Genomic DNA, 13868 nt, shown 5'->3' with positions numbered 1-13868 from the left:
ACAGATGAAATCGCATCCATCACGTTAGAGATGTTAGCTTTTTATTTGCGCTAAAAGTAACGGCTGTCTTTTGTTGTGTAATTTAAATTTTCATTGCAATCTAAACTACATCACTCTGTACCCAATCAACAATCATTGAGAACAACCTTAATGGGCTTATTGCTCACAGCTTTGTGTCCCAGCACTGAATGAGACCTTTTCTCAATCAAAATAACAGTATCTACATCACAGGTGTGAAACAAAAGGGGTATATTAAACATTTTTATTACAATAAATAGTTAAAAGCAAATCGACTGCTTACGTGCGTGTGTATGTATATGTATTCATAATACATTTATTAGATTAAATAAAAAAGGATGGATTTTGTTGCAATAGATTGTAATGTAAACTTCATCTCATCAGCCCTGGCCCCCGCATAACAGTATAGGTTATAACTCCCCACCCTCCTCCATGTTAGTGGAAGGGACAAGGAGCAGACTAAAGAGAAGTCTGCCCCTCTTTAGTCTGTTGGATGAGGCGGAGTAACACTGCCACCTGCCGGCTGCTCGGAGCACCCGCGGGGAAGAAGCGGACGCGACAGGCCGGAGAGAGGGCGGAGGAAGAGGGAGCCACCGAGGGACCGAGGAAATGACAAACTACCGTGACTCCTAGCATCGCTGTACATCATATTCAACTTCCATGGTGCAGGTTTTTTTTTACCGACACTTGCAGCTTATTCGTCAGCGGTGAACCACAGACAGACGGTGAGTGATCGTCGCTGCGCGGCCAGTAAACACAACAGACGGCTGTAACAAGCTAGCTGGTGCTAACCCACAGAGCAAGGTGTGCAGCTAAGGCTGCTAGCAGCGTCGACATGGATGTGACCACGTCGCTGTAGAGACCTGAGCACCTGAATAACCCGAGTGTGGCCCGGACAGAGGCTGAGCCGTCCCCCGGTCCGTGCGGAGCGGACAGGAGAGGCGGCAGCAGAAGGAAAGATTGTTCGGATGAATTGACTCCGTGGACCCGAGTGAACAGCAGCTGAAGCGGTGTTCTCGGGGTCTGATCCGGAGAACAGCAGCTCCAGGCTCCGCAGCGGACCCGGTGTCAGTTAGACGTGGCGGCGGCTCGGTGTGAATGTGGCTGCTGTGACGCGCAGCTCATCATCCAGCCTGCTTGACATGTGTTAGCCTTTAGCATCCGGGGGAATCCACCATGACGTGGGATTAAACACCTCGGAGGTTCAGGCCGTTTCTGTCTGACTGTGCTGGGTCCAATCCCCACCAACACCATCCTCACTCTGCAGCACAGCAGGACTACATGTCCCATCAGCCCCTCAACACAGGGGTAGTAAATAAGAGTTTCTTCTTTAGCACAAATCCAGAGTTTTTACAGGGAGGTTTCGAATACTGCAGACGTGGCCCCTCCGCTTGAACACAGCCCAGTTCACACTGTAGCTGCACACCCAGTGAGGTTCAGCCGCCCTCGGTACACAGTACAGGTTTTGTGTCGTGGCGTAATTAGATGGGTACACTCACACTTAAACAGCAGCCACACAGTTGCATCCTGATGTGTTCACACATGCTGGACAGGCTTCAGCTGTGCTACAGTACTGGGTCACCATCTCCCCTGAGGGGAAGCAAGCAGGGGGGCAGCAACAAATCAGTTTTCTCTCCACACATTGACAGTTCACTTCTCTCTCCCTGTGTCTCTTTCTCTTTGTTGTCCTATTACTGGCCATACCTACTAACCTCTTATTTCTGTTTCACCGCAGGTGGCTGCCGATTTGTAAGGTTTAGCTCCAGCTGATACAGCTCCTCTCGAACTTAAAGGAAATTGGGGTCAAGCAGGTGGGTCGGGCGACAGGGTGTTGCCCGGGCCATGCATCGGGGGTGAGGGGGACTCAGGTCGGGGGAAACACAGCGTCGGGCTAGGAGAGGTTCTGGGCCAGTCAGTGCGGAGATGAAGCTCAAACAGCGCATGGTGGTGCTGTGTGCCGTGCTTCTCCTGCTGGGCCTGGCCAAGATCTTCCTGCTGGATGGAGGTGAAGGATCTGCAGCCAGTCGACGGGACCTCAGAGCGTTTCGCAAGGTCAGGGTGCAGGCCGACTGTTCAAATACTATGAATATATGGAAATGACCCATCCCTCATTGGGAACTCTAATTGAGAGGAACGTGTAATATTCAGTGGTTGCTGGTATATAGTAAGTGTGTTCAATATTTGCATACATGTAATGACTCACTGTAATTATCATTCATCGCTAACAGATGGAAGCTGGCCTCGCTCTGTCCCGCAGTGCTCGTCTCACCCACACCCTCCAGTCTCCGTGGGAGATAGCAAGCCAGTGGGTGGGCCCGAGAGAGGTGTACCCTGAGGAGACCCCCGAGCTGGCTGCCGTGCTCATTGCCCTCAGCACTTCCAGGATTGAACGGGCAGATGTGGGCTATAAGGGCACTCAGCTCAAAGCCCTGCTGGTGCTGGATGGGGGACAGAAAGTGGTCTTCAAACCCAAAAGGTCAGCGGTGTGAAGTACGCACCGGTGTTTTATGCATAAAGCTGCTTTAGCTTTCTCACGTTTGTCCTGTCGACCCTCCCTCAGGTACAACAGAGACTATGTCGTTGAGGGCGAGCCATACGCAGGCTACGACAGACACAATGCAGAGGTGGCGGCTTTTCACTTGGATAGGTGTGTGGGCATCTTTTATTTGAATTTGATTCCTTCAGACTCAGATCTGTAGATGGTTCAGGACTGTATTGACCCTCTGGTATCACCTCCTGCCTTCTTGGCAGGATCCTAGGGTTCAGGAGAGCACCTCTTGTGGTGGGGCGATTCGTCAACCTGCGGACAGAGATCAAACCTGTGGCGGCGGACCAGCTGCTGAGCACCTTCCTCATGCAGGGTGAGAACTGATCCACTCTTTCTTCCTCTCTCACTCTCTCAGTTTAAGCAGTCGTGAGCTTCCCTTCCAAGACCTGTTTGGTGAGGGAGTGGTACTGTATAGATAATAAAGAATAAATGCGTGAAGTCACGGTCATGCTTTTGACAGACGTGTGTGTCATGATATTAAAATAGAAAATAATGGAGTCGATTTTAAACGCCCTGTTTTTTTCCTACACTAGACAGGTAGACCTATCCAAACCAGGGATGGGAAATGTCCGGCCTCCACACACACTCACTTTACACGTCAAAAATACACACCAACACTGATCACAAGGTAATAGGACCTGAACAGTATTGAAGTTTACTTTATGTTCGTTGATTCACTCACACACACACACAATCCTAGACACATTATTTATTAAGGATATTTTATTAATTCTTATTCAATTGTCAGACTGAATATTCGTAAGAATTAAGTTAATTGCTCTTTGAAACGGTGTACTTTTATGCATTTACATCAATAATTCTATTTTGTACACCACCAATCGACTTCTGAGATACGCCACAATTATTTTATTGTAGTCAACTGCTTATAGACATACTTTTTGGCCCGGGACAAACGTGATCACTCGCAATTTCCAATACTAGAATTTTGTTGGGAGGCGGAGGCAGCTAAAAATTTGAAAGAGGCGGCTCGCAATTCTCTTTGCAGGAGCCTGCCAATGATCTGAATTCAATTATTTTTCACTGAAAGACAGACCGAGCTGAGCATCACAGGCTTAGTGAGAGTGAAACATGAGAACTGAATGCAATATCTACAATAAACATCACCTTTTTTCATGGGGAACTCCAGCAGTTTTATATATAAAGGTCAGGTCATCAGGGAGAAATCACAATATAACCACAGATGATGTCATTCTAGTTTATTTTCTCAGGTTGGGTTGATACAGAAACTTGAAGGACACTACTAGATGTTATTAGCTGCATTTTGGGAAATTAAGTATTCATTGTTTTTAGATCCTAACTAATCCTACAGTCTAAATTCTTTAATTCAGATTTTTCTTGACGTCTATCTGTCTCTGAATCCCAGTAACTTAATTTCAGTCCAATTGTAAATAGCTAAAGAATTACTTTAAGATTTTGTTGCAGTTATTCCATCATTTGAGTTGTGAATTGTTGTCAAGCTCTCTTTAGACACTATGATAATGTCATCTGAGATTGCCTCTCATTGGAGTATGCAATCTTTTTGACTAAATGGTAATTATTGTGCATCAATTTGATAATGGGCCTTAAAGGGATAATTTCCCTCTTTATCGACTCACTATTATGCCGATGGAGGGGTTGGTGAAGTGTTTGACTCCACAAAACACTATATGAGGTTATGGAGTGGATAATGAGTACATTTTCATTTTTCTTTGAAATATCCCTTTTAATTTGTCAGACGTTCATATTTGATATTTTATTTATTATAGTGATTCTCACCGGATTCTCCAGAAAATTCACTACATCATGGTTCATATTTATATTTCAGTGTAAATTTCTAAGCACCATGAAAAGGAACTTTGTCCTATTCGCCATCTTTTAGCTTTCATGAGAATCTACCAAAATGTGTTTTGGGTCATCGGGTGGCAGTTGGGTTGTGCTCGACCACATGAAGGCACTGTTGTAAATGTATCTTCAATCTCAGGAACAGTCGGCACTAAGGACACATTGTGATCCATTTGGCCAAACCAGCTACAGACGTGGTCATGGACACATTGTGACAAAAGTTGTCCCCCAGCCCTCTCTTGTGATCTGAGATGAACAGAGCAATCTCATCTCAATGTGGACTCTAGTCACTCAAGTGACAGCCTCCAAATGATGATGCTGTTAAAATACCGTCACACTAGCTCTGTATCCCTCTTATTCAATGACTCTACATTACAAGAGACTTGCATCGAGTCAAAAGTTGCCCAGGCTGGCTCTTGTATGAGAACAACCTAACCCAGCACTGCACATATTTGTGTAAATTACTATGGATTTCCAAATTAATGGATATTTTTTGTTATTTTTCTGCTGTTATTTTGAGTTGATCTGTTGATTTTTTTTTTTACTTCACAGGGTTTCTTGTTGGCCAGGTGGCACCTGCTAATGAAGGGGAAACCCTGCATTTATATTGATAACATATAAAACATATGTTGACTGGACAGTTTTTAATTGACTAAGCTTTTGGATTATTTGACATTTGAAATAAGCCACGTACAGTAATCACTCTGGACAATTTGGGTATTTTGGGTTTTAATAAAAAGACTTTCATTTAGATTCCTGTACATTACATAACTGAGAAAACTCAAAACACTAACAAGGTTGACAGTGATGAAACGCTTAGTCTTTCTTCAAATAGTTGTTTTTTGCACTGAACATACCAGTGTGTCTTCTGAGTCATTTTAATGAGGCACAGTGTGTGAGTAGGAATGTGGGTGCTCTCTCTCTGTTCACATTTCTTCACTCTATTCCCACTTGTTTTATTTCCCTCAGAGGGTGTGACGCCTCGCACTGTCCTTCCTATCAGAGCCATGTTTGCACCTCATACATCTCATCGCTGATCATACGTAATGGTCAGGGGGATTTATTTTCATAACAGTTTTTTCGCCCCTCTCTCTTTGTCCAGGTAACAACACATGTTTCTATGGAAAGTGTTACTACTGTCGGGAAAGTGAGCCAGCCTGTGCAGAGGGAGAAATCATGGAGGGCTCATTAACCCTTTGGCTGCCAGACGTCTGGCCTCTGCAGAAACACAGACACCCCTGGGGACGCACCTACAGAGAGGGGAAACTTGCCAGGTTGGTTTGGAGTGTGTCCAAAAAATGATCTCCACACATGACTTATGTTTCAGAAAATCATGGGAAATCTTATGACTGGACTGATTTATTGTGTTTCATGTTTACCAGAATTTTTTTTGTGTGAGTGGCTGTAAATGCACTGACTCATTCTCCCACTATTAAAATGTAATGACGCTCTACCTGCTCCTTTTATTCTGAGAAAAGATTCCCGAGATGGACATAGGAGTGGGAGATGAGCCTGGTGGTTTTGCTTCTCCATCATAGCTGGAACCACAACAATTGTTTACATGAAAACATATAGTGATGTGACCTTATGAGGAAACTCAACACCTGACCATCTGCTGGATTTAGAGCATTGAAATATCTCCCTGGTTTTGAAACCTTCTGTTTTCAGTAGTTAATTTCTGTAATAAAATGCAGGCATTTATTTATCCACAAACTGCTCAGTTAGTCAAAAAAACAACATGAACACCAAACCGAAAGAATCTATGGCTCACAATAGAACGAATGTATGATCATTTCTGTTGAGGCTTCTTTATCCATATTTTGAAAACCGAACAAGATGGTGACTATCCCTTGTATGTCTGAAAGTCTTCCGTACTAGTTTGATGATAATTTGCCAACCACCAGCAGATGTCAGGGATCCCCAGCAGAGTGCAAAATATAGAGCTGGCCCAAACTTTTAGTGATTTACATTTGCTATAGTGTAAAGAGTCAAATTAAGAATGTCTTTTGTTCCAATAATGAAGTAAGAAAGTCAGCTTATCTATGTTCCTCCATTGCGATGCGAGTTTCAGGCGTTTTTATCGTGGTCATGCTCTTGCTTTCAGAATCTTTGGTGGTTTTAAAAAAACACTGACTATCGGAAAATGTCATGTGACACTGTCGCTGTGGGTATCTGGACATTTACACAGGTTGTGTTCCTCAGGAACAGTCGGTTTGAAATAAAATTATACTAATCATTTCAAAACATCAATATTCAAATAACTATGTGAGAGATACAGTCCTCATTATATTGACATCAGAGAATTTGCCTTGATACTTAAGATACATACTAGCTCAGTGGGTTATTAAATATTAAGCAAAAGCTGACTTCACAGAATAGTTAAAGAGCAAATTTTGAAAGACTTTCACTTTTGAAAAACGACTGGATCAGCTCATTGTCACTGAGCACTGTGTTTCCTGTGTGCACGCTGTACATGTAAGATTTGTAACATCAGCAAGATGGACGGCATGCTGAACTTGTTTCTCTTACGCTATTAACATCAGACTGGATTTTAAGTTTACTCATCCAGAGTACTTGTAGTAGTGAGATCCTGTTAGTGATACCAGACTGTAACAATTTTTAATAGTGTGATAATAAAACTGACTAACAGACCTGTTCAGAGTCTGAGGGTGTGTGACTCCGCCTCTGCCGACTGCATGTAGGACGCTCCAGTAATACAAGGAATTTCAAACACACACAGGAAGACACGCAAAAACGAGAATTAAAAAAAATGTTTGTCTTTGTAGGTTTTCACAAAAACAGAGGCCACCTGTGTGTTAAGTTTGATGTGTATGTTATTATGCTGTAAACATCCAGGTGGGAGTACGATGAGAGTTACTGTGAGGCTGTGAAGAAAATGCCACCATATGATGCAGGGCCCAGGCTGCTGGACGTCATAGACACGGCCATATTTGATTATCTCATTGGGAACGCTGACCGGCATCACTATGAGAGTTTCCAGGATGACGGGGGTGCCAGCATGCTCATCCTGCTCGACAACGCAAAAAGGTGAGTTAGTGCTTTTTAGTCTCCTCCTGCTTTTGTTCTCCTCTGTACTTTGTCACCTCCTTCCCCTCCCTTTTTCTTATTCTCCTTCCTTTTCTTCCTCCTTCTCCTCGTCCTTCAACATAACTATTAATATTATTATTATTATTATTAATATAATTTAGATCCGGCAGATTTGATGAATAGTTTATGAAACTACAATAATTAACACTCAAAAACACAATGATACATTTTTTATTGAAAATTCAAACTGTTTGAACTTAAAAGTTCACTGTTAATCTCCAATTTAGAGAAGTGACTCACTAAACTTCTGTAAAAACTCAAACGTGTTGGCTCGTCTTCTTCAAAAAAGTTCCCTTTTTCATTTCTATATTTTTAATAACAATATGTTGAGAATTTCTTGCATGCTCATCTTTGATAAGAACTCTGTAATTGACACAAACAGCTTTACGTCTGATTCATGGGAAAAGACACTTTCATGTGGGGGGGACGTTCAACCATTAATCTGTCTTCGAGCTTTTTTTGTTTACATGATCGAAACTGGGAACATTTCTGTCTGCATGATGGCTGGTTTTCTCACTGAGCTACTGATCATATCATTTTTTATTAAGCACATCATCTATATATCTTACATGTTGGATAGCAGAATAGATATTTTACACACATCGGAGTAGCTTCATTTGATCAGTTTATCAAGGATCCTTTGCAGTCGGCAGAAAGAGTCATTTCCTAACCAAACAGAGTCATATAAGCCTTTGTCATTTTATATTAACATCAGGGTTGGACAGTAAACTGAAAACTAAGCAAAACGTTCATATCTGAACTTTGATGGCCTGTTTGAGTCAATGTATTTGTTATGTCAAATTGGTTCAAACTTTATTTTTAGAAAATGTGACTGCTCTAGATGAGATTGACTCATGATTGGTAGAGTGCGCTCATCGGTGGGACCTCGCTACTGCAGCTACGGCACCTCCTACAAGGAGGCAACGCATGCATCCAGGATGCTTTAACTTCTCTTCTGGATAGTGGGAGGAAGTGGAGAAGCGTTGTCCATCTTTATATACAGTTCATGGTGTGCATGCACGCACGGTATTACCATGGCACAGTGTGGCTGGTACCCATGGTGCAGAAAGGCATCCAGTTCAATTCCAGAATGTGTTTTGTTTGTTTGTTTTGTCTGTGTAGCTTTGGGAACGCAGCTCTGGATGAACGAAGCATCCTGGCACCACTCTACCAGTGTTGCATGTGAGTACTTACTTAACTGTCACATCTTCATTTTATTCTAATTCTGATGATGATTTTGACCTCTGCCAAGGATGTTATGTTTTCACCCCTATCCCTTTGTTTGTTGATTCATGTGTTTATGATGATAAGGAGGATCAGGAGTCAGAAATCCATTAAATTTTTCAAGATTTCCTTGATTTCTCAGGGAATAATTCATGATATATGCGTGTGGGCAAATTGGTGCAGATTAAACAAAAATCTGGATCTAGTCAATTTAGTTTTCTTTTCATAAGGGGACTTGTTAGAGGTATGCAGTTCTAGTGATTGTCTTTCTAGTTTAAATACTATATGCCTTGTGTTTCCTCCCTGTCAGGGTCCGCGTCTCCACGTGGAACAGGTTGAACCTACTGAGAAGTGGAGAGCTGAGTTCAGCCTTGCGACAGGCTCTGGCATTTGACCCCATCCACCCGGTCCTGGCTGAAACGCACCTCGCAGCCCTGGATAGGCGTTTGTCTGGAATCATAGCAACTGTCAAGCAGTGCATGGAGTCGCAGGGCCCCGACAACACCCTAATAGAGGACCGAATGAACCTCCCGCATCCATAGAAACAAGGGAGAGGAGAAAATTGCCCCAAAAGAAAAGGAAAGCAAGGACTTGACTACCTCGGGCTCGAGAAGAGGAAGTAGACATGAAAGTTGCTGACTGAGACATCAGTGCAACCCTGATGTTAAAGAAAGAGATGCAGAGAAGGCAAATGGAACGACAGGGGGGAACAATGACTGGGCTTCTCTTAACCCTCAACCCTTCCTCGCCATTCACTCTGACAAGACTGGGGTGCTTCTCAAAGAAGAACCACCCGATTCAAAGTGTTGAACTGTGTCACTTTGAGCTACAAAAACCTTCTCTAGGGAGTGTTGTACACTAGAGGAGCACTAGCTGCTGTAAGGACACATCTGTGCACTACTACTACTTGTTGTGACGACACTCCTGCTGCAATCTTCCCTCCCGGTCCAGGTTCAACGTCATCTGAGAGGAAACCATAGGGCTCAGAGAGATGGCGATAGGAAGTTCAAATGAGCCACCAACATCCGGATGGAAGACACAGTTCAGTTGTGTTTCAGGCTGTTTGGACGTTTACAGTCCAAGGAACTGAAAATCTGTTTTAGAACTGAAAATACTTATTTTTTCCCTTTGAACTGAAAAGAAATTGCGCTCAGCTCCTGAGCCATCTGTGTGTACATATTTAACTGCGTACTATACACATAAAACAGAGAGAATATAGCTTTGTAGATAATATTAAATAAACTTAAGGGTGTGTGGCTGGATGTGTGAGAGTGCCATATTGTGCCGTAAATATGAAAGCTACTGACATGTAAGAATTGAGGTGGGGGGGACGCAGAGGTCAGGTGTGTGGGTTCATCTACAGAATTAAACTGATCTATTTGGTTGTGGTTCTGACGTCTATTTTTCCATGCGTTCACCACTTGAAAGTCTTTTATTTTATTTTTTTTGACACAAACAAGTCAGACTAGCTATCTCATGTCGGAAGGGACCTCGACTTAACTCTTAATTTAATTTAACTCAATCTCGGAAGCATTACAAGTCATATCTGGAACTCCTTGGTCATAATTAACCTCCAGTTTATAAAAAGTAGTTTTAGTTTTCACCATTCAGAGTCTCACTCTCTGTCAAACTTTCTTTTAATTTTTCCAGATTTGAATCAGCTCTCATGTCCTAAATTCAGTTCAGATTGAACAGAACAAACTCTGAACCTCACTTAGGCCACTTTCCTCTCATGCTCACATCATCAGGCTGTGGATGGTTGGTGGAGGTTGTGTGTATGCTGCTGATGATTAACCCAATAACACTCTTTCATCCTCAAATTCTAACTTTCTTCATCCTTCTGCTCTTGATGATTGCTAAAATTAAAATACCACTGTCCAATATATGATATTGTCCAAAACAAAAGAAAATCATTCCTGATAAATATTGTTTGAATTGATATTTTGGGCCCTTTATAACAATGTAATGCGTTTACGATACTTGTGATGATGGACTTCCCCTTTCGACCATGTGCTTCTGGTACAGATCGTTGGTCACCCTCCTTATCACTTGACATTTCATTACTTTCATCGTGGTTGTTGGTATCGTGTCTACAAAGCGTGTACACTTGTCGCAGAACTTGAACCCCGCAGAAGGGAAATGTAATAGTGAAACCATTTGGCAGGTGCCCCTCTCCCACAAGCAGATGTTCGCTCTCAGCTGCCGGCTCGTGGTGCTGTCACATCCACCCTGCTCTGTGTTGATGTGTGCAACATATATAGGACATCTGTTTCATTTATGCTAAGCAGGTGTTTTGTTGGGACGTCTCCCAGAACACTGACACTATGACAAACTGTTTTCTGTCACATTCTGTCCGGTCACAACGCAGAAGATAGACGACTTGAGTTTTCTGATGTTTTCATATTGTGTTTGGAAGAAGCAGGTAAATATTGTTGGTCTCTAGCTACCATCATGCCACAACATTCAGCTTTTATTATGCCGACAACCGACAGTGGCTGGAGACGGAGGTTTTGGGGGTTTCCATCCTTCCGTCCATTCCATTATTGTGAACACGATATCTCAAGAACACCCAAAGGAATTTTCCTTAACTTTGGCGCAAACTCTCAGTTGGACACGTGGATGAACTGATTCGATTTTAGGGGTCCGAGGTCAAGGTCGAAGTGACCTCACAAATCACCTTTTATTTTTATCTCAGGAACACCCCCAGGGATTCCTTTAAAATGGTCAAGGTCACAGTGACTTATCTAATTAAAGTCAACACACTAATCTGTGTTATCTGAAGAACGCCTCAAGAGAATCCTTTCAATTTGACACAAGGTTCACTTAGACTCGGTTTAACTGTTAGGATTTGGGCCTTGAAAATGAACTGATAAAATGTCTGTGGTTGAGAGTGAAGCTCATGGACCTCATGATTCTGAAATAAAATATGTAGAATGAAACGACACTGGTTGACAAGCGTTAATTCTTGTTTCTAATGGTGTTTCCCCTTTTGGAAGCTGTGAACTTAAGGTGGAAGTACACAAAAGTATATTAATGAATCACTACTTGTAACGAATTACACTTTGTCCCTTTGCTTTATCCCTTTCGGGATGGAGAGTGTAGGAAAGTACATTATGAAGCCGACTGCTAACTCAACACTGAAGAACCTTGCAGAAGTCCCATCGACTATTACAGGAATATGAAAACCTCTACGTAGGACGACTGAAGATGAAGCTCTGAAGTATGACAGGATGAGGGTTGACTCACTAAACACACTGTACATCATCCCACTCCAGAAACACTGATTTCTTTAAACTCACAATGCTGTGACCTTGTTGAAATCATAACCGTTAGTTGACAGATAAAAGCTAGTCTGTGTGACATGCCAAAGAAATTGTCCCCCTTTCAACTCGCCTTGATTGTTTTGTGGAATGTGGGAAACAATGTGGTGAAAACGCAAACAGACACAAGAACAAGATAACCAAGGGAACAGGTTCCCCTAAGGCCCGGGTTTGACTTTGGCACGGTTAAATCAGATAAATATGAACAGAAATGGAGTAAGCTTCTATTGCCATAAAGAAATCAGTTGATGTGACACTTACAGCCTGCGTATTCCTACAGGAGGAGTTTGGCATCTTTAAAGATGCATTTAATCGCCTTCTTGACACCATTCTTTGCATTACATTACATTTAGCTGATGCTTTTATCTTTACTTACAATAAGCACATTCGACCATGAGGGTACCAATATTCAAGGTATAGTCAGAAGTGTGTTTTAAGTTTGCAGCGGAAGATGTGTAGACTTTCAGACATACAGTGATGTGAGCACTTTGTTTTGATTCCCTAGGAAAGGTCAGATGTTTCAAACACCTGCAGCCCTGCATGTAAATTGGTCGCGTACAGTAACTGTATCGTGGGTGGGTGGGTGTGGTGTGGGGGGGGGGGTTTGGGGTTAGAATTAGGTCAAGGTTAAGTAATTAGTTGTGATGATTAAGATTACGGTAAGGGGCTGGTGAATTTATGTCAATAAAGTGTCCTAGGTGTGTGTGTGTGTGTGTGTGTGTGTGTGTGTGTGTGTGTGTGGGGCTGAACGTGTCTGAACGTGTCCTGTGTGTGTCTGTTTATCTGTGCGTCGGTGTGCACATGTGTGCGTGCGTGTTCTGTAACTGTGCATGCTTTTTTTTTTTTTCTGTGTGTTTCTGTTTCTCTGTCTGTCTGTCGGTCGGTCTCTCTCTCTGTGTGTGTGTGTGTTGTTGTTGATATGACCTTTCTTTCCAGTCACTCCCCCCTTCCTTCCTTCCTTCTCATTCACATCTTATAAAACGTTGCTGTGCTTCAGGGCGCACACACCAGACTGAGCCGGGGACGATGGAGAGCCACGTGAGGAGGCTGTCGGTGGTGGTGGCCGTGCAGAACGTGCTGGTGGTCGCGAGCCTGCTGGTCACAGTGTGTGTGTACTGGAGGGCGGAGGAGCAGCAGAGGGTGAGTGCAGAGGAGGTGATGGACACTGAAACACTGCTCATCAGTATAGACAGGACTACTCTTGTACTATTTCTTACACTTTTGTCCATCACTGGTTGCTGTTGTAGTGGAACACGTTGTTTTTTCTCGGCCTGGTTAGACTGGTTTACTTACTGTTGCCATGGGATTGCACACCCAGCCTTTCAATGGATTGGTCTGGTGGTGTTGATTGTCTAGTTGTATTTTTCTTTTCTTTTTTGTAAATTGTGCCTGTCTTTCTCTACATTTCTCTGGTTGTGCTGTGAATGTTTTTTTTTTTGTTTATATGATGTAAGCCAGTTCTTAGGATCGATAACCTCTCCTCTCTCTCCTCTTTACTCTCCTCTCTTCTCTTCTCCTCTCCTCTCCACTCTCCTCTCCTCTCCTCTTTACTCTCCTCTCTTCTCTTCTCCTCTCCTCTCCACTCTCCTCTCCTCTCCTCTCCTCTTCTCCTCTCCTCTCCACTCTCCTCTCCTCTTTACTCTCCTCTCTTCTCTTCTCCTCTCCTCTTTCCTCTCCTCTCCTCTCATCTCCTCTTTACTCTCCTCTCTTCTCTTCTCCTCTCCTCTTTACTCTCCTCTCCTCTCCTCTCCTCTTGTCGAAAGTTTCTTTTAATAAATGTTTGGGAAAAAAGATCAGTTCAGTCAAAT

The 13868-nt window shown here is 43.0% G+C and overlaps 1 protein-coding gene across 1 annotated transcript; it reads left to right on the top strand.

The window, feature by feature from the left end:
* The first annotated feature begins 544 nt into the window (after positions 1 to 544).
* Positions 545 to 11682, top strand: fam20b (FAM20B glycosaminoglycan xylosylkinase). The gene is made up of 9 exons (XM_053430252.1): positions 545 to 743; positions 1754 to 2070; positions 2247 to 2494; positions 2579 to 2665; positions 2770 to 2879; positions 5511 to 5682; positions 7265 to 7456; positions 8639 to 8698; positions 9051 to 11682. Exons 2-9 carry the CDS (start codon positions 1942 to 1944, stop codon positions 9280 to 9282), a joined length of 1230 nt encoding a protein of 409 aa, XP_053286227.1. The 5' UTR covers positions 545 to 743; positions 1754 to 1941; the 3' UTR covers positions 9283 to 11682.
* Positions 11683 to 13868: the final 2186 nt, after the last annotated feature.

Source organism: Pleuronectes platessa, chromosome 9 (assembly GCF_947347685.1).
Source record: "Pleuronectes platessa chromosome 9, fPlePla1.1, whole genome shotgun sequence".
Taxonomy (NCBI): Eukaryota; Metazoa; Chordata; class Actinopteri; order Pleuronectiformes; family Pleuronectidae; genus Pleuronectes; species Pleuronectes platessa.
This window is presented reverse-complemented; position numbering and strand designations above follow the sequence as displayed.

Coding starts and splice junctions, on each gene's coding strand:
- fam20b (XM_053430252.1), top strand. CDS start 1,942: ATGAAGCTCAAACAGCGCATGGTGGTGCTGTGTGCCGTGCTTCTCCTG. Junction 2,071..2,246: donor ACCTCAGAGCGTTTCGCAAG/GTCAGGGTGCAG, acceptor CATCGCTAACAG/ATGGAAGCTGGCCTCGCTCT. Junction 5,683..7,264: donor AGAGAGGGGAAACTTGCCAG/GTTGGTTTGGAG, acceptor GTAAACATCCAG/GTGGGAGTACGATGAGAGTT.